The sequence below is a fragment of the Perissodus microlepis genome, chromosome 15 (assembly GCF_051167445.1).
Source record: "Perissodus microlepis isolate ML-2025 ecotype Zambia chromosome 15, ASM5116744v1, whole genome shotgun sequence".
Lineage (NCBI taxonomy): Eukaryota > Metazoa > Chordata > Actinopteri > Cichliformes > Cichlidae > Perissodus > Perissodus microlepis.
The window spans coordinates 15,457,641-15,483,773 of NC_140475.1; the positions used below are offsets into that span (position 1 = coordinate 15,457,641).

The 26,133-nt window shown below is 37.5% G+C and overlaps 2 protein-coding genes across 2 annotated transcripts; one reads left to right on the plus strand and one right to left on the minus strand.

Annotated features, from left to right (window-relative positions):
- Positions 1-301: 301 nt before the first annotated feature.
- On the minus strand, positions 302-3,886 carry LOC146371948 (protein yippee-like 5). Its single transcript, XM_084953987.1, has 3 exons — positions 3,709-3,886; positions 2,409-2,562; positions 302-1,373 (listed from the first exon to the last, which is right to left on the minus strand). The coding sequence occupies exons 2-3, from the start codon at positions 2,547-2,549 to the stop codon at positions 1,152-1,154; spliced, it is 363 nt and encodes a 120-aa protein (XP_084810113.1). The 5' UTR covers positions 2,550-2,562; positions 3,709-3,886; the 3' UTR covers positions 302-1,151.
- Positions 3,887-6,735: 2,849 nt separating this feature from the next.
- On the plus strand, positions 6,736-24,113 carry LOC146371949 (phospholipase B1, membrane-associated-like). Its single transcript, XM_084953387.1, has 42 exons — positions 6,736-6,787; positions 7,368-7,421; positions 8,319-8,379; positions 8,465-8,499; positions 9,263-9,347; positions 9,433-9,484; positions 9,914-9,994; positions 10,403-10,468; positions 10,557-10,618; positions 10,937-11,012; positions 11,111-11,218; positions 12,049-12,123; positions 12,226-12,297; positions 12,420-12,494; positions 12,574-12,634; positions 13,258-13,316; positions 13,398-13,471; positions 13,585-13,628; positions 13,738-13,846; positions 14,037-14,088; positions 14,199-14,279; positions 14,371-14,436; positions 14,537-14,637; positions 14,778-14,859; positions 14,949-15,053; positions 16,308-16,403; positions 17,324-17,395; positions 17,568-17,645; positions 18,886-18,946; positions 20,527-20,585; positions 20,679-20,746; positions 20,831-20,874; positions 21,245-21,344; positions 21,434-21,485; positions 21,576-21,656; positions 21,742-21,807; positions 21,886-21,980; positions 22,218-22,299; positions 22,378-22,482; positions 22,560-22,655; positions 22,804-22,878; positions 23,606-24,113. The coding sequence occupies exons 1-42, from the start codon at positions 6,736-6,738 to the stop codon at positions 23,876-23,878; spliced, it is 3,291 nt and encodes a 1,096-aa protein (XP_084809513.1). The 3' UTR covers positions 23,879-24,113.
- The last annotated feature ends 2,020 nt before the right edge of the window (positions 24,114-26,133 follow it).

Below are 26,133 nucleotides of genomic sequence, written 5' to 3' on the forward strand. Positions count from 1 at the left end.
ATAATTGTTTCCCATTTTTTTTTCAGATTGATTTCACTTATATCAGGTTAGCTTGTCTACGTTGACTTAGGAGAAAGTATTCAGTCACAAAGCATACCGAGAACTGCTTTCACTGGCCACAATTGTAATAAACACAAGGTCTAAGCCACTGGTAATGACAATATTTAATGATAAAATGATTGTTTAAAAAGGCAAATAAACTCAGCACATTAAAAAAAGAAGAGAAAACTAACCAGATTGTGATTATTTGGGCATATTATGTAAATCTAGATATGCACACACAATAAAAAAGAGAATTAAATAACTGCATATTTGAAATCATTTATTGTTTTGCAAATAAACATATCACAAGTCTGAAAAACTGAAACAAAATCATGCTTTGTTAAATAAAGGAAAATAAACTGGATAGATTAGTAGTGATGTAGTGAAATATTGGCATTTCTAACTCTGTAGAACATGTCATATCAACTTTACTGAATTCAGGTTTATTTATATTTATAGAGTCAAATAAGAGGTATGGAAAGGTAAAGACCCCACAATATTGTTTTTGTCATTTAATAGATAAAATAAACTAAGTGACAGGCTTAAATTGCTAACCTGTCTGAATGAAAATAACCTGAATTATAACATTTTATATCAACTAATAACTCTTTTATAGCTGAGCCCATAGGGTAATATATACTTAATATGATCATTTCCAGCAAAGCATCACATTGAACACACTGTAGAAAATGATTCTTTTGCAGTATGTTTAACAACTCACTCTTAAAGCAAATTAGACCCACTGACAGCCTCAGCTTTCAAGATTCACCGCATTATCTTTACACAGAAATCTGAGCCTCTTGTAAGGCTGCAGGAGCCACGTCTCTTCGTCTGACAGCAGCCACCATCAGCTACACCTGCTTATCACATATTGGACATGAAGATGATTTTTAAATGGGAAGAAAAGCAACTTTATTTTGCCCTTTGAGGAATAATCCCCATCAGAATTGAAAAATATCCAACATCTTGTTGTTAGTTGTTCCCACAAACACCCAGCCTGTGATATTTTGGTGTAGCTATAGGGAGAAATGGAACACCATCAATGCAAGTCCATGTTCTGCTGCTGCTGGAGGGAAAGCTTTGGTATCCACAGATAAATATAAATGAACTCAGGAATTGTCGGTCGGGACGTGCTCGAAGCCTTCGCTCTCCCTCACCAGCGCCCTCTCCAGGATGACGCGGCCCTCCTTGTAGCGCTGGCTCTCCTCTGTGGCGAATTCGTACATCCAACCGAGTTTGCTGTTGCAGTTCTTGCAGCTGACATCACGCACCATGTGCCTCCCCGTCAGCATGACTCTGTCCTGCACCTCGCTGTGCTGCAGATTCACAACCTGGAGAACACCAACCACACGTCACTGTCACTGTACCACATAATTGCTTTTCAAAAGTGATCAATACAGAGATCATAATTATTCAACATGATTTATTCCAGGTAACTGGTTTCAGTAAATTAAAAAATATTAAAGTAGTGAAATTGGACTTTTATAGCAAAGCAAATATGAAAGAAAGGGATGAGCTGAAAGACAAAGTGAGAAAATTGTTGAAAAACAAGACAGTGATAATTTTATCTTGATTATAGTGTTTTGTTTGGAAGCCAGAATTGTAACAAACTACAGCTTGAATAATTGCACCAACTTTAAATCTCAAAGATAATCAACAAAGACAGATCCAATAACAGCAATTTTGGTTTGAAACTGTTATATGTATTTTGGGTTTTACCTTCATGCAAAACATTTCTGAAAGAAAATCATCTGGACTATAATATTTATAAGTTTTGTTCACTCAAGCATAAAATATGTTTTTTTTTGTTAATGGAAATAACATAAAAATGCCTTCTGTTAAGTAATGTACCACAGACTCTGTGCCTTAGCTAATCACAAACCAATTGTGCCTGCTTACATAGAGCTTTTCTACCCTAACTCAGGACTCAAAGCACATTTTACTACAAGCCACATTCACCCATTCATATACAATTTCATACAGTGCTTTGTTCTAACTGTAACAAACACAACCAGTCCAATGCATGAATCAGCAGCAATTAGGACAGGATAACATGCAGACTGGACGACCTGGGTTTGAACCTTCTGGCTGGTGGATGACCATCTACCTCCTGAGTCACAGCCACCCTCATTTAGGGGCTTAAGGGATCCAAAAGGAAGGAAACAAATATGGTGACTTTAAAGTTTCCTAATTTCAGTTAACCGCTATGTACTTTGACAGACTTTAACTCTTCTAATACTTCTTAATATGAAAGTAATTATTTACATAGCTGCATTAAATATACTAAACAATCACTCTATTGTTTAAGTTAAAGTATTTTAACTAAATAACATCAATGTTGTCCATCACATGAGAAACGGATGTACCTTGTTGAAGAGGAAAGCCCGGCCAGTGGCTCCGGTGAAGCGGGTGGAGATGAGCTCAGCTCGGTTGGTCAGGATGGTGTCACAGTTGGCACAAGAGAAGAGGCGAGTCCCACCGATGTGGTCCAAGAAGATACGCCCCATTTTGAAGCTCGGCCTTCATAGTGAAGAAAACAGCCCTGTTGGAGTATGCCTCTCACATCTTTCTTTAGATCGCTCTCACACATACAGTGGGTTTTAAAGTGATGAACAGTGTGAGACTTTTTGATTTTCTTTTCAAGTTTAATGTACAAGAAACTGACAAAAAAGCCATGTCTCAAATTGGCCACAAATAACAGAAAATATTTTTACTGTCTGAATGAACACTGTCCTTTCAAATAAAAAAATAATTGAAATACTAGCATCACAAAGAGATAAATCAGAGGGGTTTAAATATAAAAAGAAATCTTTATGTGCAAGAAAACTTCCTTTTTGTTGGAGTTGCCAGATACATTTCAATTTGGTACTTTTATACATTAACAGCTGAGTCATTCCATCTGACATCACAGTGGGCCTTTTGCTCACCCACCTCAGATTTATCGAAAAATGTCACAGTCCAATGACTGTACATAGATAATGACTGCTGTGGAATATACGCGTCATATAGAAAAAAACAAAAACAGAGCAACCCACCTATTTTCATCCTTCTTTTCCCCCCAAATGAAATCTGAGGCCATGTTTGAACATGAATATCTCATACAACAACAACAACTGGTTTTCCATAAAGTTTATCGTATCACACTACTATGATACTCCACACAATATCTGAAAGACTCGAAAATATGTTGATTAGTTCCTTTTAGGTGCTTTTTGATTGTTAGCTTGTGTATTGGTAGAAAACGGAAGTCAAACAGCTTGTTTTTATTGGGGGGGGTATCCAGACAGAGTAATCAAAAAACAAATATTCACCACTTACTTTTAAAATAAATAAATAAATATGATTTTGTACCGTACTTGTTGTAAAATAAACAGTGGGGTTTCTGTTTTTAAAGGGACCCCTTAAAGGCATCATCAGGCCGAGAGCTTCGCCAATAACAAGGTTAGGAACATATACAAACTACGTTTCAACATCGACATCGTAAATTATCAAAAAGGATAGTTTTTATAATAAACAAATAATTCAGCTGAAGCGGACTTATGCCAAAAACCTTCTCAGAAAACTATATGATGCCAAATGTAATGCCAAAGTCACCCAAACAATAGCTAAATAAGGATAACCTCAATAGGCCAAAGAAAACCGTTACGTGTGCTCCAAATTTCTCACCTCGTTGCGTTAGCTGAAGAAAACTCAAAAAACTACGGACGTTTCCCTTGTTTTTAGTCGCCGGGTCGTCTTTATATTCAAGTATTTTCACGTTTCCTCTATTGTTATTGTCGTCAAACTCAGCACAGAGGACAGCGTTTGATGCGATTTCTGTTTTTTTACCCAAGCTGCCAAGAATGATATGACAGCTTCCGTTCAGGGGCTTAAAAATAAATCCGAATCGAAACTTTATTTTTAAATACTGAAACATTTGTGTAAATAATATTTAATTATAAATGTTAGTGCCCTGAAAAATATCTTAATTGGAACAGTAGTCATAAACCTACTTTTTTTCAGCATCTTCTTAAAATAAAGGCTTTTATTTTGAAGTCTGGTTCTCTCCAACGTTTTCCATACTATAGCTCCTACCTTTGACCACTGGGGAGCAGCACGTCATACCAAAATAGAAACCCTTTACCAGACCCACATGACTGGATGTTGTGGTATATTTCGTTCCTGCCAATTGAAGCATAAATCCACCAGTTCATTGCTAGATAGATTACCTTCTTTGATTTTTTTTGATACATGAAGTACAACTACCCTTAAACTGTACAGAAAGTGTCCTTTGTAGTAAATTTCTCCTTTGTAAGATGTACTTTTCATATGTTTTCTTCATTTTAAAGTAAAGGTAAATATGTCAACGAAGGTTGAATCGTGTGCTTGTGAGCAAAAACTGCAGACCGGTTTATTTTTAGTCAAAGTTACTGAATTTCAAATTTTCCATTGTGCCATCTTGCAGTAAACAGTCAGTTTACCTTACAACCAAGATTAACCAATGGGATTTACCCAGGAATGTGTCCATTCAAAATAGAACCACAGCATACTTGCACCACCTGCACCAGCTTTCATTCTGTAGCCTCATTCTCCTTCCATGGCACTTTATATCTCTTCGTCAGACTTTCGTCAGCCCCCTAAAACCCATTTCCTATGTTATAGTGAGTCAAGCCAGTTTTCCAGAATAACACGTGTAGCTCTTTATCCTCTGAGAGGACTCGTTGCATCTGCTGTCACGTTAGACTAATGTGCTCTGAACAGCCAGAAAAACAATCAGGAACATTGCACTGATTGTCAATCATTCCACTTAGTGTCATATGTGAAGGCAGTCATTTCTCCATGCATTGTCTTTTTTCCTTGTTATCTATTTTTGCCACTCTCTTGTTTTGCCACTAATCAGGGATTAGAGGGGTTTTATTGTGACTTTTATGAAAACTATTCCAATACTTCCCTGTATTCATGGGTTTTTCAGTAGATTTAGTACTTTAGTGCAATCTGCCAGTTTACTTTTCTCATTTCAGTGCCTGATACAAAGGCTCCGAAACTTTATGCATTACTTCTGAAGTTGCTTCTTTTCTCCGACAAATCCAATCTCCTCAGTCTTTAAATCTAAATTTAGGTCTTTAAATTTAACAGCCTCATTTTGTTTTGCTTTCTCTCTATTACAAAATACAAATAGATCGAATGCATTTTATCTTCTGATACAGTGGTGAAACAAATATAAATAAATAAAGTCATAGTACTAGTACTAAAGTTTTAGCATCAAATTATACTTTAACTACACTGTCTGAGAGACTGGTGAGTGACTCCCTGACAACCCCAATTACTGTGACCTCCAACAGCCAATAATAAACTCATGTTTTTAATTTGGTGGTGGTTGGTGTTGAGGAATAAACATTTTTCCCTATTGATTGGTGGTTGCTAGGAGGTCACTGGTTGGTTTCTTTATAGGTACTCTGACAAAAGTCAACAATAGGTGCTCTATTGGCTTGAGATCTGGTGACAGTGGATCCCATTTGTGACATGGCGCATTATCCTGCTGCAACAATCCCTAACAATACTCAGGCAGGCTTAAACATTTAAACAATGTTCAGCTGGTCCTAAGGATCCTAAAGTGTCTCAAGAAAATATCCCCTACGCCATTACAGCAACCAGAACAGTTAATATAAGCAGGGTGGATCCACGCTTTCATTTAATTAATACCAAATTCTGACCCTACCATCTGAATTTCACAGCAGAAACTGAGACTCAGACTATCAGATAAGACAGTGCTTTTTTCAATCTTCTGCTGTCCAATTTTGGTAAACCTGTGTGAACTATAGCCTCAATTCTGTCTGCTTAGTTAAGACGAGCTGCATCCAGTGTGGTCTTCTGCTGCTAGAGCTCACCTGCTTCAAGGTTGGACGCATTGTGGATTTAGAGATGCCCTTCTGCATACCTTGGTTGTAACGAGCGGTTATTTCAGTTGCTGTTGTTTTTCTATCAGCTTGAAGCAGTCTGAACATTCTTCTCTGACCTCTTGGTCTAAGGAGCTTGGAAAGAAAAGCATCTGGACTTCTTTAAGTTTCCTTAAAGATGTTTCCCCTCTCATCCAAGAAGCTTCTTCAGTTCTAAGAGCAAATGGTGGAGAGTCCCAGTATTTAAGCCTTATCTGGGATTGTCCACCAATTGCTCTTAGAACTGAAGAAGCTTTTTGGGTGAGAGGGGAAACATCTTCAAGGAAACTTAAAGAAGTCCAGATGCTTTTCTTTCCAAGCTCCTCAGACTACAATGACCTGGATGACTGAGAACCTTCACAGACATATTCTCTGACCTCTCCTTTCTGCCACTCTGCCATAGGTGCAACACATAGAGATAGGCAACCATTCACACTCACACCTACAGCCAACAAATTCATTAGTTAACCTAACAAGCATGTCTTTGGAACCCACACAGGTATACTCCACACAGAAAAGCAAATTCAAACCCATTACTTTCTTACTTTCTTTGAGCTTATCAGTGTCAGTATATCATCATATATCATATATCATCTTCAAGCTGTGTCCTTTGAACAAATAGGATAGTCCCTTCCCTGCATGAGGATTTATGACAGCTATAATTAACTGACTAAGTATAACTGATGATAACAGAGAAAGACAGCTTACTGTAAGCTGAGAGAGCAGGAAGGAAAGAAAGCCACACAGAAGATAAATGAAAACAACATTAAAAAATAAGATGCTTCAGCAGCTGCTTCTGATCTCTCTGCTGGGTCTCACGTGGACATCAGGTCTCCACTGTTACTATAGCTCGATCTAATGCTCATGTTTCATGTTTTTTATGATGCTGTTTTGTTTCAATTTGACAAATTATAAATATATATTTTGAAAAGGTTCTGCATGAAATGTAGGAATTATGTATGATTTACCTAAAGTAAATTTTGCAGAAGTCAGGTGTGGAAGGACAGTGCACTGAGATATATTAAAATAAGCTATTTTTAACTCAGTCTGTTAATACTAACCTTACTACTTGTACTATTTATTTGCTTATTTTGGAGGTTTAGTTTAAATTATTGGATTTTGATGTATATTTGCTGCTATAGTTATTTATATAGTTACTATAGTTATTAAAAAAATCATTTAAGTAAAATTAAAATATTCAGTATATTACTGTCCAGTTGGTAAGAGTGATAGAAATAGAGGAAGAAGATGTTTGTGTTTGTTCGGCTCCTCTTTTCCAACCTAGAGTGGATTTGAGCCAAGTCTGCAATTGAATAAAGAGTAATACTTTTGCCAGAAATGCTCCGCAGGGCCTTGAACTTCTGTACTTTGAAGCATTTTTATCATTTGTTATCTCTTCGTGTTTTCTAGCAGTCGGATTGCCGTGCTCTCAGATGATCCCTTCGCAGGAGCCTCCTTCAACTGGTAAATTAGACAATCATATGGTTTTATGAACAGCCTTCGAGGAGAAAAAAGCTCTACAGCTGACACTATAATACTGATCAACTACAACTCAGCCATGAAGTGTCTGACCATGCAAAGGTACAGAGCAGGGTCGGTGAGTGCTGAGGTACATAGTGCATAAAGCTCTGCTGACTCATTACTGTAGTCCTAAACATCCTCTTGCATTAACAACAACAACACAAAAACTGCACTGGGAGATCGATGAGCAGCTCTTGTAGGTGTAATGATCAAGTCTGAGTAGAGCGTTTAGCATGATTACTAGATTTGATAGTTTTAGTAAACTTTCCTGTTATCACAGTTTTGAATCCAGCATCTTTATATCAAAATGAACTTTTTAAAACTGAGATCAAAATAAATAAAACAACTTCCCACCACCTATTGCTGCACACACTAATGTAACACCATCATGGGGCGATCGTGGCTCAAGAGTTGGGAGTTCGCCTTGTAATCGGAAGGTTGCCGGTTTGAGCCCCGGCTTGGACGGTCTCGGTCGTTGTGTCCTTGGGCAAGACACTTCACCCATTGCCTGCTGGTGGTGGTCAGAGGGCCCGGTGGCACCAGTGTCCGGCAGCCTTGCCTCTGTCAGTGCGCCCCAGGCGCACTGACAGAGCGCACTGACTGGTGATGGCAAGCTACAATGTAGCTTGCCATCTACATTGCCAAGGCTACAATGTAGCTTGCCATCACCAGTGTGTGAATGGGTGGATGACTGGTTGTGTAAAGCGCTTTGGGGTCCTTAGGGACTAGTAAAGCTCTATACAAATACAGGCCATTTACCATTCATACTTTTATCCACATTTGGTAACTAGGCTAATTTTTATCAGCTGTTCATCATTATATTTTTTGCAATTTTTTCAGTTAATGTTGTTAGGCCCTCAGATGTGGGTCTGCTTTCCGCCATTGGACTTCACATGCGCAGGTGAGCACAGTTTACTGTTCAGCTGTGATAGCGCAGTGAAAACCTACACAAACTTTTAAATTCACACTTTGGTCCTTTTCTACAGCACTGAGCTGTCCTCAGTTGTATCAAGACTTAGAGGTAAGTCTATATCTTTAACAGCTTCTGACATTATATGTTTACCTAATAAAGTTGCTGTTGTTTTTCTGGGCTTCCCATGGGACATAGTGCTTTATCTATACAGCACTGATATGGACACAACGTGATAGTTACTGTTACAAAAACACTGCTATCATGTTTACGTCAACTTGGCAGGGCAGATTAATTTTTATGATTAATCTGCAGTCAGAAAGCTTAAACCTAAACTAGTTTTAACAGCCACACAGAATAAAACACAAAGATACTGTACTGTGATTGAAGGTGAGCAGTAAACTCTTGCGTTTAAGAGATTTAGGATAGTAAATATTGGCCTCTTTTTCAATCTTTCTACTCTTGGACCTGTATGATATTTTAATACATAGATATTATCTAATATGCCCATCTAAGGCACATAGTTCTAGCTGTGAGCACAGATTTTTCAGCCCACATGTTGTTCAAACTTTCTGTTTATGAGAGGCAGCCGTTTAGAAAGGAAGTTGGCTTAAAGGCAGAAGAGCTTAAAAAGTGTTTCAGCTCTTGTAGCTCTAGTTCAGTTCAATTTAATAGAAATGGATTTATCTAGCACTAACACACAGCCACTTCAAAGTGATCTACTGCATTAAGGCCCAGTACAGGAGAAACAATTCTGCTTTTAGAGCTTATTTTGAACTGTGAATCATGCAAAGCTACCCTAGATGAGTTCAAGAGTGAAAATAGGTTAAAAATGAGTGCTAATGTTAAACTTGTGTTACCTTCTCTCAACCAGAGCTGATGCTTCTGTTCAATCCTGAACTGATTAGTCACCTCTCAGAGGAAACAAACCTTTACACCCCTCAGCCTATACAACACAGGTACAACGTGTACTTTTTGGCTCATGAGGAAAAGCTATGATTGCATATGGTGGCTTAACTCCTTCATGTTATTTTTTTTTTGTAGCACTCTGGTGGATCAGGCAAAGGAACTGTCCCTCTATCTACAGAACAGTCAGGTATATTCTTGCATTTTCCAACCTTAAGGATAAAATTAGATTTTATGCTTTCCATGGTGAATCAAGAAGATATAGCTTATTTGGAAATGAGGGAAATATTAAATATTCACAATAAAAGTATTCTAACCAACCTTCTCAGAAAAAAGATATATAATTCAGTGTTTGTTAAAAAAAAACACACACACACCAGAAAACAAAATATATTCTCTCATTATTGATTTAATTATTAAAAACTGGAAATTTTGCAGAACTATATGTTTGAACAGGTGTTGTTTTAACCTGCTGTGCCCTGAGAAAAATATCTAAAGATCATACTTGTCATACAATTGACTAAACATGTACCGGTGGATGGTGTTTCTTACAGGTTCAAATTAAAATTATTTCAAGTAAAAGTTCAAAAGTAACCAGCAGTGACTTCCCCCCCAACAGGCTCCCAATGTGAATCGGGACTGGAAGTTGGTGCTTCTCTTTGTTCAGCTGGATCAGTTTTGTGCCTGTGAGGACCAGCAGGTAAACAGTGAAAGACCTTACGGAGGTTCCTTAATCTTTAAGAGCTCAATGCCCAGAGTCCAAATCACTTGTTATTCATATTTTATAGACTTTGTTGCCTTAATACTGTAGTTACAGAGCCCAAGCTATCAATTCTTATCAGTTTCAGACTTGCACTATCCCAACTTTCCTTCATATATGCAGATAAAATTTGTTCTGTAGATATGTTGTCACTGTTGCTATTGCAAAGGTTGCCTTCTATAGCGTTTTTTGGCTACTTAGCATTTCCTATAATTTGATTCACATAACACATTAAAGTATTAGCCGACAACCAAACAAACAAGTGACTGTACTGGTGACTCTCTTGTTGAAAAAAAGTAGCATTAAAGTCACTAAGAGTTCATGGAGTCTGTTGTGTTTGTACTGCAGGTCTCATCAATTATCGAGGCAGTGGTCAAAGAGGTGGATAAGGCTCTGCAGTTGCTGCATTCTCGGGTATGTTTCATATTATACGCAGGAAGCGATTTTACCTACAATGTGTTCATAAAATTTGCAAAATTTTATTAACTTCACTGTGCTACAGCTCAAACGGACCATTGTCAACGTTGCATTATGGGATGGAGAGCATGACACTATGCAGAGCAAGTAAGTTCACTTTTTCTTCCCTGACCTTTAGAGAATGACATCAAAACAGATGGCGTGCATGTGTTGAAGATGTAAAAGGAATTAAGATTTTTTTTCCCGGGAAAATAAATTAATTAGATGACATGATGATAAGTCAGCGTGGCAATACAAAATGTCGCTGCTGTCAAGTTAGAGAATGTTATGTTCTTAACCCGTTTACTTGTTTCCTTTAATAGTTTTATTTTCATTTTTTAATTATTCACTGTTGGGGTAGATTGTTTTCCTTTAAACAGGAGGATCCATATTAAGTTTTAATGAGTAAATGTGTTTCACTGACAGATCATGCCAGTGTTTGGAAACAAACAGTGAAGGGGAGCTCAGGCTCCTGAGAGCCGTGCTGACTCAGTCTCTGCAGGTTTGTCCTTATTTCATGTTCAAATAGTGTTTGGATTTGCTTGAGGGTATAGCTAACCTCTTGCTGATAAATGTTGTTCCTAAACTCCCTTTTTCCAGGAATCTTTGGATGAGCTGTTGGTACAGAAACACTGGTACAGTGACAGAAAAGACTTCACTGTTACCCTTCAGGATACACCTTTCATCAGAGACCCATCATTTATTGCTGTGAGTTAAATTCAGATCATATCATCCTTTTATTCTCCTATAAATCCTTTCAATTTCACCATTTTGCAAATCTTTATTAGTGCCTTAGTCACACCTGCAGTTTACTGTGATCATTTCTGTCATCAAAAAAATGCTAGAGCCTATGCTGACACATTTTTACCGGGCAAAACAAAACCCGAACATTTTTTATTGTGATTGAAGAAATTCACCCAACCTTTCTATTTAAAAGGCTTGAGAGAGCAAAAATTTATTAAACAGTGACCTATTTAACTTTTCTTTATCCATTTCTTTGCAACAGCAGTTGGTCAAATTGAACATGAAGTCAACTTCCTTTTCTAACAGTTTCTTTTTGCTTGTGGATGTGTATCTGTGAGGAGCACTTTAACATTAGCTTCTGAATATACAAGCCCCACCCACCTTCTCTTTAGACCTTCTGTTTATAAAGGGAAGCCAATCAGAAAGGTTAAAGGGATGTGATAGGGCGTTAGTGTAGTAAAACTAAAGAGCTTCAAGAAGGCCCATCAGGGTGATATTAAATCGAGTGTTGTAGTCTATTTGTATGCATTATATAAAAGCTACGTCACAAGGGATCACCACAGCAGGTAGCTCGCACAGTGGTTTAGCAGGCGTTTTTATGCAGGATACTCTTCCTGATTAAGTCCCAAAGGGATTTGTGTCTCATCCCAGCATCTGTGAAAATCGACTCCCAAAGAGTACAAAGACTTTGTCTTCTCGGTAGATGATATTAAATGTCTGTGTTTATCTTCCTGAACTGAACTGAAGATATTTTTTACGCACTGTACATTGTCTGTCTTTCTTGCTTTTAACAGAGAGGGAAGCATCTCACTGAGTCTGAAGCATTACAGCACAAAGATAAACTGTTGGTGCAGATGTGGACAAACCTGGTGAGGCTTGGGACTCTCAAAGTCGAATGCACTGGCACTTTCACACCCAGTTACTCTTCTCGGTATCCCAGACATGAAAACAATGAGCCTTTTGTCTCTTAGCTGCAGGCCACAGTTGCCCAATATGAAACAGAGGACAATGGTAAGATCTTCACATTGCCATGTCCAAGCAAGGTGAGTAATTTTACAGAAAACCCACTTATATATATGGTAATCAGATTAGACACACTGTATTTACAGATGATGATTCTGTGCAGCATATTCCTCCTCCTTAGTTATCTGTCTCCCTCCCTTAGGAACGACCCTACCTGAGGACAGAAGGAAACTCTCCGTCATATCACCACAGCAATATCTCTCCTCTCCTGGAGCCTGTGAGTATTGTCTACAGCCAACCCGAACCAGCTTTGGACGCTTCCTGTCAATTTCTGATTGTGCTCTGTGACTGCTCAGTTTACAGGGACAGAAATGCCCTGTGAGGACTTAAGTCCCTCACCTTCCACACCCACTTCAGGTAAGATGACATTAAAGGCTTTTCTTGAGCACTTAGGTTGTGGAGGTATGTAATAACGACAGGAGAGGTCTCAGTGTCTCACTGCAACTTTATTAACTGACTCTCAGAACTTCACATACGGTAAGCGCCAAAATCTCCACCCTAGCACTTCCCTTCAACTTGGGTGTGAGTGGAGCCACCTGGTGGTCCGCCACAAGGTGACCTTAAATTAGCAAAAAGTAAGACAGATTTTATCCAAGATCTGGCTTTTTATATAACACATTGAAGGTTATTCATTTATTCCCCACTTTAGCACATGGGACTAAAAACTACAAAGTAATGCCTCTGACACTGTACAAACTTCAAGTCACAATCTAAGATGCTTTATGATGGAGCTTTGTTTTTGTTATTTTTTGTGAGATGTCTTGGTTTCCTCAGTCTGTAAAATGTAAAGTGTTCTTTAAATCTGCCCTTTCAAATCATCCTAATAGTACTTCCCAGTACATTGATACTATTATACAATATTTGTAGGAAGTTTAATTTTATATATTTTTGTATTTATGTGTATTCTAAATACAATATTATTCTACACTTGTCTTATTAATTTTATTTATTATTCGGACCATTTCTTCTGTTTTTTGCAGTCCACAAACTCAGACCTGGAGACGTCAAAGTTGTTGCTGCTGTTGGCGATTCGTTGACAGTGAGTCATTCTTATCATCTTCTCATTATTTAGAATTGAATAAGTTGATCCTAAAACTTTCTAAAACCTGCTGTTTTTCAGGCAGGCAATGGCATTGCATCCAGGCCATCTGATATCCTGGATGTCTTGCGTCAATACAGAGGTTTATCCTGGAGGTGAGTCAGGACTCTTCAGGTATCCCATAATGTTGCAGCGAAACACTACTATTAAACTTCCTGGGCTAGTGTGTCACATCATTCATGTATTTAACTTCATGTTTATTTCCCAGCATTGGTGGAGATGAAAACCTGACTAGCGTCACCACTCTGCCCAGTGAGTCATTTAGATAACCAAACACATTGCTCAACATTACGTGTGAATTTTTTTTTTATCCTTGATTGTTATTACTATTCATTGTTGTTCATTATTATTGTTATTACAGACATCTTGAAATATTTCAGCCAAAACCTGACGGGCTACTCTGTTGGCACGGGCCAGCAGGACACACCTCAAGCATTCCTTAACCAGGCTGTGGCAGGAGCAAAAAGCCAGTGAGTCCTTTTAGCACAAATACCTGCCAAGAGATTTGTTACAGGTGATACATGAGTGATCAGCTTGTAGAATATGTTTTTCTATACTGAATGAGTACAGCTGTTGTTTTTGCTGTTTAAAAGTTTTGTTGATGTTAATGGTTCAACTTCGATAAAATGACTCTTTAACTGTCTTTTACTGTGTTTTTAGTCATGTACCAACCCAAGTGCGTGCTCTGGTGGAAAGAATGAAGAATGATTCTGTATGTTTAAAGATATTTGATCTTTAACAATATTTTTACTTACCAACTCATCAATAGATCTATCTATCTATCTATCTATCTATCTATCTTCACATTTGTGCATGTTGCAGAGGATCAACTTTGAATCAGACTGGAAGGTGATTACCTTTTTCATTGGAGGAAATGACCTGTGTGAGCACTGCTACAACTCTGTAAGTACTGGCATGTAGTAAGAACTCATAGGTCATTTTTAAAGAGCCAAAACGGTCACCAAACCCGAAAATGTTATATCTTGGTTTGCAGCTACGTTACTCTACAGAAAATTATGTTCGCAATGTCCGAGAAAGCCTGGATTATCTTCACAAGGAGGTAAAATCATCAGGCAGGCTGTCACATTTATATAGATGCAGTATGTATGCTGGTCCTGGTCAGTGTTAGCATTAGTATTAACTTAGCTAATGTCTGATAGGTGCCTCGGGCTCTGGTGAACTTAGTAGAGCCTCTGCAGATAACACAACTAAGAGAAATGCACAAAGATCCCTCACTTAAATGCCCAACCTGGCTGGTGAAGTGAGTATCACTTTTTTGTATTATGAGATATTAAAAAAAATATGTAGGTAATGCATTGCTCAGTTGCTCTTTTTATCGTCCACAGTTATCATTTCATAAATAATCTTAAACTGTTGTGCAACCCCTTGTTATCTCTCCAGGATTATGTGTCCTTGCGTTATTTTGCCAAAGTCCAACTCTGAGGCTCTTCAAATGTTGGAAGACCTCAACAGAAGCTATCAGGTAGAAAAGTCCAGAAAAAGGAAATCTCATTAAAAAAGGAGCCCTAAAGTCAGTCCCCATTGATCGTCATTGCTTTCTCTATATTTCAGCGAGCGCTACATGAACTCGTGGAGTCCGGCCGGTATGACACTCGCTCAGACTTCACTGTGGTTATCCAGCCTTTTTTCAGAGACATCATTTTCCCCAGGCTGCCGGTCAGTAATAAAGCACAGAGCACAGGATTTACGGGTGTTTATCCACAGTTCACCTTATCCAGTATGTAACAACATGGCCCCTGCAGCAGTGCACAAGGATTTTGTCGTTATTCCACAATAAAACCACTGAATCAATGGCTTCCACAGAATCTGTTCAAGCAATTCTGTAAATTATTCTGCAAAGCATAAGGTCTAATTTTGATTACCTTAAATCATCAACAAAAGATGTGAAATTTTAAATACTAGCTAACAAGAGAAAGGACTATTGAATTTCTGTAGAAATTCTTGTGAGAAATTGTTTGTGTCACGGCAAGTGGGGTGAGCCATGTGGAGATAATAAAGGAGGATCCAATCGCAGGCACTTGTAAAGGTGTGAAGGGGGTTTATTGAAAATAAAGTACAAAATAGAAAAACGGCAAACGGGACTGCAGACTATCTAAACTGAGAACAACTAAACTACAAAACACGAACCAGAACACGAACATGACGGACGATGGACAGCAGGGAGAACACACAGACGGACCAGTGACTACAACAGAAGACACGACTTAAATACACTCAGAGAAACACAGGGAGATTACACACAGGTGGGGGACACAGCTGGAAGTAATTAAGGAGACGAGACAAGGGAGGTAAAACTGAATACACTCACATGAGACGCAGACCTTCACAATAAAACAGGAAACACGAAATCACTACACAAAGACACAAACTCAACACTGAGAGGCAGACAGAAAATAACACATGGAACTCAAACTATACATGAGACAACAAATCCTTAACCACGAATAAACAGAAACATACTATGTGATTGATTGATTGATTGATTGATTGATACTATTCCAAAGTTAAAAATCCACCTCTAAAGGTCACTCTATTCTGTCTGGTTTCAGTGGTTTGATTTAATCTGTATAATGATCGTGTCTTTATGTGATCTTTATCATTTTAGAGTGGAGTGCTCCTTGAAACAGTTCAGACTGTGTATTTTAAAAGCATATTTCTCAAAATGACAAATTACTCCCTTAATGATTAAGGTCAATGTTAAATCCTAAGTTCTTACAAAAACAGCTTTATTGACATTTTTTAAAAAAGAAAATACTGCAAATTCTTTCTTTTGTTTGTTTTGTTTGTTTGTTTTTGTATTTTGAAAGATTTGCTGGTCCTGATCAGATATCTACACAGTAGTTATATTCTGACCGATGCAAGTAGTCCAAAAATCTTAACATTTACATATTTATTGTGCCTTTTTCTCAGGATGGCCGCCCTGATCGCTCTTTTTTTAGTGCTGACTGCTTCCACGTCAGCCAGAAGGCCCAGACCATGATGGCTCGCTCCCTATGGAACAACATGGTAAATATATGGCAAACAAAAGGGACTCTTTTTGTAAAACACTTATTCTGACCCGTATATATTTTTGCTATTTGATACTTTTATTACTACAAAAGCAACATAATATGACATGAGTATTTGATTCTGACTGAATAGGTGTTTGTCAAGCACCAATAAAGATGTAGTTGCCACACTTCAGCTGTTTCATGTGCTTCTAATTGTGCCACATCAGCAAGGATTTTTTTCTTTCTTTTGACATCTCTGCCTGTGCCACTGAAGAGCCTCAGTGGGATCAGCCATCACAAACAGCAGCACTTACCTTCTTTCGTAAACAAAAAGAGGCTGTTACAATATTTTGCACACATGCCATTTTGCTGTTGACTGCATTATTAATGACTGTTGGGGATGTTGTTCTGCTTCATGAAAATATTAATAAGTGGGTCACTGCATGGAAAACAACAGTGTTTCACCCCCCACCCAGAATCAGAACATTATATAATAACTGTATTATATCTAATGGAACTAGTACTATGGAAATTTTCTGAATTACAGGCTTTCAAAGTACTTAGTGGTGGGTAAAAACCACTATGTGCTCCCTCAACAATGCCATTATAGCTACTGATGCTATGTGTAAAAGGCAGGAACACTGTAAATATCAGCTGATGAAACTACATTACTAGTATGAGTAGCTGAGCTTATAAAGAATAATATATATTTTCTGTACCCTTGAGACATAAGGATATAAGAATTTATACCGACTAACAAAACTGTATCTGTTAGACGTAATCTTGACTATTTAACAGACTGTTAAACTTCCACTGACTTATTGGTACTGAACATTATCCTAACATGATTATAAACACTATAAAGCTTATTTGCTCTAATCATTATGCTTAACATGCTGTGTGCACAAATCACAATTTTTTTCTTTACTCTCAAAGTTGGAGCCACTGGGCAACAAGACTTCTTTACAGGACTTTTCTGTATCCACTGGCCTGAAATGCCCAAGTAAGGTAGGAGAAAAGTCAACATGTCTTTGTAAATCCTCGTTGGAAAAATTGCTATTCAAACTTAGCTTAGATTACAAATGTTGTGGTTTCTTTGTCTAGACTCTAGCCTCTATAGATACACATCTCTTTGTAATCACTATACATCACATTTAATTTAAGTTCTTTTTATCCCCAGACTTCACCTTATATTCGGACCTACAACAACAGCAATTACATCTATTCCAGTCCCTCCCCAACACCTCAGCCTAATACAGTGAGTATCTAACTTCCAGGTTTTTAAGGTCTTTATCCAAAAAAGAAAACCAGCAACTTCTATCACGATTAAAATATTTTATTGTTTAAGAGCCAAAGACCTGAATGGGCCATTAAAATTAGCAACCTACCTATTATCAACCTACCAAGTGTCAATCAGAGCTTTTGAACCACCCATCTTCTGTCATTTATCTGGGTTAAAGTTACTAGGACAGAAGTCTAAGCAGAGGTGTACAGACCTCTCTCCCCCTAGCTACCTCGTCTACCTCATTCAGGTGTTAGCTGTTCCCAAGCTAGCCAAGAGACATTATCTCTCCTGTGTGTTCTGGTTCTCCCCTGGGGCCTTCTCCTGGCAGGACATACCCAAAACCACTCCCCTTGGAGGCTTAAAGGAGGCATGGTCAGTTGCCTGAATGAACTCATATGCCTCCTTTTGATGTGTAGTGGTGTGGACTGAAATAGTAGGCTCTGCTCTGAGCTCTTTTTGAATGACTGAGCTCCTCACCCTGGAAGATCATTTCGACTGCTTGACCTAAAGCTCATCTTTTGGTCAACATACAAAGCTTGTGATTGTCATAAATGCCAGGGCTTGTCTCAAAGCACACATTCAAATTACACACAACATTAAAGCTATAAGATTGTTTAAACCCTAGTAAACAGACTCCCTTTTTTTAGGGTTTGGGCTTTTTTGAAGGAGTCATGCACCAGAGTCTGTTGGGTCTCAGAGGAAGCTCAGAACTGCTTAATACTTATCTAAATAACTAAAATAGATGCCAGTAATGAGCAGCCCGAGGGCTTATGATGGTTTGTCTTGTGCCAGGGGCTTGGGTTAGACATGTGGATATTTTGGAATTGGTTCCCAGTATCCTCCTTGTTTTTAATTATTTCTATAATTCAGCTAGTATCTCTTATTATTGTTACAAGCTTTATGCACTTTTGTTGTGTACGTGTATTTCCCTCATTTACAAATGCTTGCTTCAAGGCCGAATAAAGCAGTGATTCTCCAGATCTTAGCCCCAATGATAGAAAACCACTAAAATCTAATTAATGTCTGCTTATTTTCTTTGGGTAAGCATTAGATAGAAACCAGTGCAATGCTTGGACAGACTTTCCATTTTTAAAGGTTAAAAGACACAAATATTGTTTTTAAGAAATGTTATTGTACTGATGCTTCACAAAAGCTAAATGTTCTAATTAATGAGGACTGATTAAAATATTTTTGGTATTTGCAATTCTTTCAGAACTGGGGAAGTGACTTTTCCTGTGTAAATATTGCACCATCTGACACTGTGCCAACTTCAGGTAAGATGGACACCCACATACACACAGATACACACACAAGACGTGTCCACTATCATCCACTTAATGCAATCCCAATTCCAAAAAGCTGGATAGATTTTGGAACCAGGGAACTTAAAAGCCAAAAACTTTAAGCTAAAGTACCAAACTTTGCAAGAACTAAAACTATGATAACTTATAAGACTAAACTAAAATTCAATTTAATTCAATTTTATTTATATAGTGTCAAATCACCATAACAGTTGCCTCAAGGTGCTTTATATTGTATTGTAAAGACCCAACAATAACAGACCCACTAAAATGTAAGACATAAATGTGTCGCTCCATCAACACACACAGCTATCACACATTTGTTGTTTTTGTTCTTAAGATGAATTATTCTTAAATGAAGACATTGATTTGACACAAGTAAAAATATGGTTGATTATATTTATTGTTAGTTAAGAATAAGTTAAGGGAGGGTGAACAAAGAAAAGAAAAATGATGAGGAAGGGAGGGGAGAAAGAAAAAATGGGGAGTGATGGAGAGGTGGTAGGAGAGAAAGGGAGAAGAGGGGAGGTGAAAAGAAAGGGATATAAAGGAGGAAAGAGAAAGGAGGAGAGAAACTCCCAACAATCCCCTCTGAGCAAGCACAAGGCAACAGTGGTTAGGAAAAACTCCCTTTAAAGGAGTGATCAAGTGAAGAAGCAGGAGGGTCCCTCCTCCAGAAAAAACAGAAGCATTTCTTCTTTTTTTGCCTTCTTTTGCAGGCACTGTTCCTGGAGCTCTTTTTTCTGTAGGATGAGGGTTTTCAGTTCTTTGATTGTTACTGCCATTTCCTCCTCAAGTTTCTTGCATTTTTTCTCCAGTTCTTCTAATTTTGCTTGTTTTTCTTCAAGCTTTTCCTTCAGATCTTTAGATGCCTCCTGTAATAGCTTTGCCTTGTACATGTCTGTATTCCTCTGTTGTACTTTGTTGTACATGTCTTCTAAGTCGTGATTTCTGCTCTGGATTTCTTGAAGCGTACACTGCAGGTCATCATGTGTTTTCTCTAGTTCTTGCTCTTGAACCTGCATTTCATTGTTTTTGCACTTCAATTTCTTACTAAGTTTTTCGAGCTCTGTGTTTTCCCTGAGCATGCCATTGTTCTTGCACTCCAAGTTATTATTAAGTTCCTTGAGCTCTGTGTTCTTTCTCAGCATTTTAATCAATCCTATGCTGCATGCCTGAGCATTGTTTTTTCAGTTTTTCCTTTTCTCCTTCTAGTAGATATAAATTCCTGCTTTATATTTACATTTATTTACAAAACATTTATTTACAAAACAAATGACCTTTCTATACCTTGTTCATCTGAGAAATGTGCTTTGAACATAGATATTTTATACTGGTGAAATGAACCAAATGCCCGTTATTGACGACATAATAAAACATCCATCAGTAAAAAGTAATTAATACTCTGAGTAGTTTTTGAGAAGAGTACTTTGTATTTTTACTCAAGTATTTTTTAACACCAGTACTTTTACTTGTAATTGAGTACAATTTAACCAATGTAACAGTACTTGTACTTAAGTACAAATTTTGAGTACCCTTTCCACCTCTGGTAGTCCACAAGCTGAGGCCAGCAGACATTAAGGTGGTGGCAGCACTAGGAGACTCTGTGACAGTAAGTACAATAACATAATTATTCCCCCTTTTTAAGCAGAAAAACAAACTTTCTGCATCTTTAAACTGCTGTGTGGTATATTTGTTTTCATAGACAGGCACTGGTGCTAAAGCAAAGAACATTATTGAGCTCAATACAAAGTATAAAGGAGTATCATGGAGGTATGATATTTTCTCATTATAGAGGATGCTGACTGTTATAAACCAGTGTACTGCTGATTGGCTTTTTTCATGTATATCTTAAAGCATTGGAGGTGATGATACTCTGGACACAGTCACAACACTACCAAGTGAGTTTATGCCACTCGTTGGGCAAAAACCAGTTACTTTATGGGACTGAAATAGCTGTTTCTACAACATGGATTCATGGGGTATTTAAAGTCTTTAGATAATTCTTTCTGTTATACATATGTCTAATCTCTGATTTACTATTGAAAACGTTCAGAAATATAAAACCTGAAAAGAATGGTTACAGGAATTTGACTTTTTAAAACAATTTCTGATTTGCTGTTAAAGATTTTGATTTGAAATTGCAATACAACTTAATAATAAAAATTACATGATAGCAAACGACATCCAAGTTAAATGGTTACCCCACTGTGTACAAAGAGAACACCACTCTTGCATATTCTCATTACTCATTTATTTGTATTTCCTCAGACATCTTAAGGAAGTTCAACCCCTCTCTGAAAGGCTTTTCCAAAGGTCAGGGGTTATTGCAGAAGCACTTCAACATGGCTGAACCTGGAGTTAAGGCATCGTATGTACACCTCAGTGAAACAAACCTTTCACCAACCCTCTTTCATTTTCTGTAACGTGTTAACGGTCTGTGTATTCACTTGTTCACAGAGATATCCCATCACAAGTCCAAGCTCTCATCAAGGCCATAAGAGAAGATACGGTACATGAAAACCGAGTTAGATTTAAAAATGAGTTACATTTAGCAATTTGTTTGTTTTTGATAATCAGTTTTGGTACATGTGCCCCACAGGAGGTGAATTTTGAAAAGGACTGGAAACTTGTGACAATATTCATTGGAGGCAATGACCTCTGCAATTACTGCTTTGATCAAGTAAGTGTTCCCCAAAATTACTGCATTGTACACAAACAACAGTTCACTATGGAACAATAACACAACATGTACTTGACATCTGTAGAATAATCTATCGCCCAAGAACTACAGCCATAATCTTAAGATCAGCTTGGATATGCTTTACAAAGAGGTAGGTTATATTTAAAATAGTGAACTATACTGTTATCATGAGTTTAACTAAGTTACATTTCTCTCCATGTATCTTTAGGTACCGAGGTTGTTGGTTAATGTTGTGGAGATCATGCAGATAAATCTGTTGAAATCAGTTACGAGGAACACTCTGGGCTGCTCACTAATCCAGAGGTTGGTTTTGTAGTGCGTGTCTTTTCTGACCTTTTCATAGAATGAAACAGGGATTTTACATATGTCATGTAAATCACCTTTTCAAATGTGAACAAATAAATGTTCCTTTGTTTTACAGATGAGATTGTTCGGAGATGATGTTTGCGTCGACTGTATTACCATATTTCAATTGGTCAGCTGATAATGTTATTCCTTCTAAGGACAATAAAACACAATAATAAAATAATTTTTTTCCAGGACCAGCTGTCCCTGTGTTATCAACCCATCAGAAAAGTCTCCAGAGCTTGAGGAGATGAAACGAATCAATCACGAGTACCAGGTCGGGAAGCAGTTTGTTTTAAAATCATTTCAATAACTTCTTTATTTAAAAAAAATCCTTTCTGTTATATTTCTTTAGGCTGAGCTCCAGTATCTTGTATCTGGAGATCTCTATGACGGAAAAGAAGACTTTGCTGTCGTACTTCAGCCATTTTTACGTAATTCCTTCATCCCTAAAATTGGAGTGAGTATCTGAGAAACAAACCAAACACGAATTATCAAATGCACCCATATTGGTACTTTTTTCATTTTTTTCACCAGGAGGGTGAGCCAGATACAAGTTTCTTCTCTGTAGACTGTTTCCACATCAGTGAGCGAGCACATGCTGAGATGGCCATTGGTCTGTGGAATAACATGGTGAGCTGCGGGAAATAATGAACCAAACTGAAGCAGGGTGGTATACTCTATGCAAACTTTTAACTCAGTAAAAAGTATTAACTTCATGCAAACTTTTCTTTTGGCTTGCCATTTTAAAGATTTCAACTCTTTTTTTTCTTTCTTACAGTTAGAGCCTATAGGGAGAAAGCAGGCCTACAACAACTTCACATATGACCGCTCCAAAATTCACTGTCCTTCTGAGGTATTTAGGAAGATTTTAGAGAAATTCTACTAATCATGTTGCTACAACTATTTAATAATTAGTTGATTTAATTCCACTTACAATCTATGATTTCAAAAAGAGTTTTTTTTATTTAAAAAAATACCAAAAGTATAAAAAAAGCAAAAAAAATATTATAAATATATATACATATAAATATAGCGGCCACACCTGTCAGCTAAGACCAGGAAACTGAGGCTACAACTTCCACTGATTCACCAAAACTGGACAACTTGGTGTAAACAGCCTCACAGCAATGTCCATTTTTTTTTTTTTTATAACAACAGTATAATCATCTTCTGATGGCTGTTTCCAGCAGGACAGTGTGCCATGTGACAGAGCTCAAATAATCTCAAGTTGTTTTTTGTTTTCTTTACCATGATAATGAGTTTACTGTACTCAAATGCCTCCAGTCAGCAGATTTCAATCCAAAAGAACATCTTGGGGATGTGGTGTAATGAGATTTTTTTTAACATGGACGTGCAGTCGACAAATCTTCAGCAACTGTGTGACGCTATCATGTCAATATGGACATGTGAAGATGAATAGGAGAAAATATTTCACAATATGTCAAACAATTTTAAAAATATAGTGGATTATTCCACAATGTCGCCCAAAATTAAGTTTTATTTCCAGTGTTTCTCCTAAGTTCAGAAATTCTTACATATAGACAGCTCTTGAGCTTTTAACCATTTTATCTTTCCCATAGGCCAGTCCGTTTATCTTCACCAAGATCAACAGTCTTCCAAGTCCATCAGGAACCACACCTACTCCATTTACAGACTCCACCCACAGTTCCAGCTCTGCGTTAACAGCCCCTGTGCTCAACTGTCCCTCCTCCACCCCTGTGTGGGTGCCTCTTGTGGGAATTGTAGGTTTAGTGGTGGGTTTTGCTGCCTGTTGGATAATTCTGTCCCTTGGTCATCAGCGCAAAAGCAAGGCAGAGAGAAAAGAGCTTGAAATGAAAGGAACAGCTTTTTAATGTTGTCTAAAATCGTGTCAAGAATCAAATCAGTGAGCTGAAATCTGGACAAGACTTCATGATGGAATTTAGGTTTGAAGCCATCTCTCAAATATTTAATTTTACTATTAAAATGTTCTTTAAAAGTGCTAGCAGGTGTGTGAAATATTTGTAATTACTTTGTATTGCACAGAAATTTTGAACTATTTATAATTAAATAAATGTATGAATCCTGACAGTTTGTACATTTCACTCTCATCATACCCATTTTTATTTATTGATGAAATAAAAATGCTTCAGTATTTGAGTGCGGTTTGATTCATTTGTTTAAAACAGAGTTGAATTTAGTGTTTTTAAATCTTCTAGCAGTTTTTTGTCCAACAAGTAAAGCATTAACTTTGTATAAATATGCAAATATTCTCTAGAGAAGAAATCCCACTGGCTCTGGTGGTCCCTCTAACCTTTTCATAGCACCCAGCAGCAATTTGACATTTGTGGTTTAGATTTATATATTGAAGTTGCTCAGCTTATCAGTATTTTCATACTGTTATTCATTATCATGCTACTCTCAGGGTGAACTGGAGTAACTTTGAAGATCACTCATTTCTGGCTGCATCTCAGAAAGCGCTCAATTGGGCAAATGTTGCACACATGGAAAAACTAAGAAGGTGAACTGGAACATATTGATAAAGTATAGTATGTCTATATCACATAGATAAACATTATTTATTGGATTTGTTTATGGAAATCACATCTTTTTCTTTTCTTTGATGGAATTTTCTCAATAAAAGACATGAATAAACTATGATGAAGAGTTTCTCCCAGGGGAAAGCGACTTATTTTCTCTAATCACTTTGGACAGTCCCCTTTCACATCTGAGACAAATATTATGACTTCACACCATGTGCTGAAAGATGCATTAATACAATTTAAGGACAAAAACAGAGAAAAGCGGATAGAAAACATAAACAATCAGAGAAAAGTTCAGATTCCTCCACTGCCTTCTCTCTCAGACATCTCGATACCTCCACAGGTTTGCCGCTTTTCATCCTTATCATAGCTCCCCACAATCTCTCCATCTAGCTGTAAACATTTAACTTTAGTAATCACACCATTAAATGGATACAGTCTTATCTATCCGATAGAAAACAATGCATACAAATAAAGAATAGTAAGTCACCCTATCTTTACTGTATGCAAGGTGTCCCTCAGGGTTCAATTCTAGGCCCCCTGTTATTTTCACTTTAATTAAATGACTTGCCCAATGTGTGCAAAATGTGGACATGATTATATATGCTTCCTCAAAGTTTTATTAGGCGCAGGCGCTTTATTGATGACTCTGTCATTTTAAAGTTTTCTTCTCTTTTTAATTTTAAACCTTCTTCTGACGAGGTTGACATCCTTATTAATTCTTTTAATGAACACTGTCTTGCCATTCTTAATCAGGTTGCTCCTTTCAAAACTAGTCATTGCACTGTTAGTTCCTGCACACCATGGTTAAATAATCAAACCCATGGTCTTCGACGCTCCTGTCGAAAAGCAGAGCGTCTCTGGAAGTCCACTGGGCTGGTTGTCCATCGGGAACACTTCAAAGAACTTCTTCACTTATATAATGAGTCAGTTAAAGAGGCCAGATCCTCTTACTTCAATAAGCTCATAAATCGTCATAAAAATAACCCAAGAATTCTATTTGATACTATCAATAGTATTGTTTCTCCTCCAACTCAGCATGCTGTGTTACTTTCTGACGAAGACTGTAGCACTTTCCTCAATTACTTTGTAAATAAGGTGATGGACTTGAGATCCAAAATCTTTTCAAGTGCCTCCCCTTATGAAGATGCCCCTTGTTGTCCCGGGTCATTTACTTCTTTTTCTCCAATCACACTCAGTGACTTAATTGCAGTAATAGGTAAAATGAAATCCTCATCATGCTCCTTAGATATATTACCTCCCTCTGTCCTGTCTGGGACTCTCACCAGCATTGGTCCCACATTACTATTCATCATCAACAATTCACTGAGGCAAGGCTGTGTTCCGTCCTATTTTAAACATGCTGAGGTAACCCCTCTGTTAAAAAAACAGAATTTAGATCCTACCTCCCCTAGTAGTTATCGTCCTATTTCAAGATTGCCATTTATAAGTAAATTATTAGAAAAGATTGTAGAAAATCAGTTCAGGTCCTTACTATGCCGACGGCAGATTTTTGACCCTTTTCAGTCTGGCTTTCAAAAGCAGCACTCTACGGAGACCGCTCTCTTAAGGGTCTATAATGATCT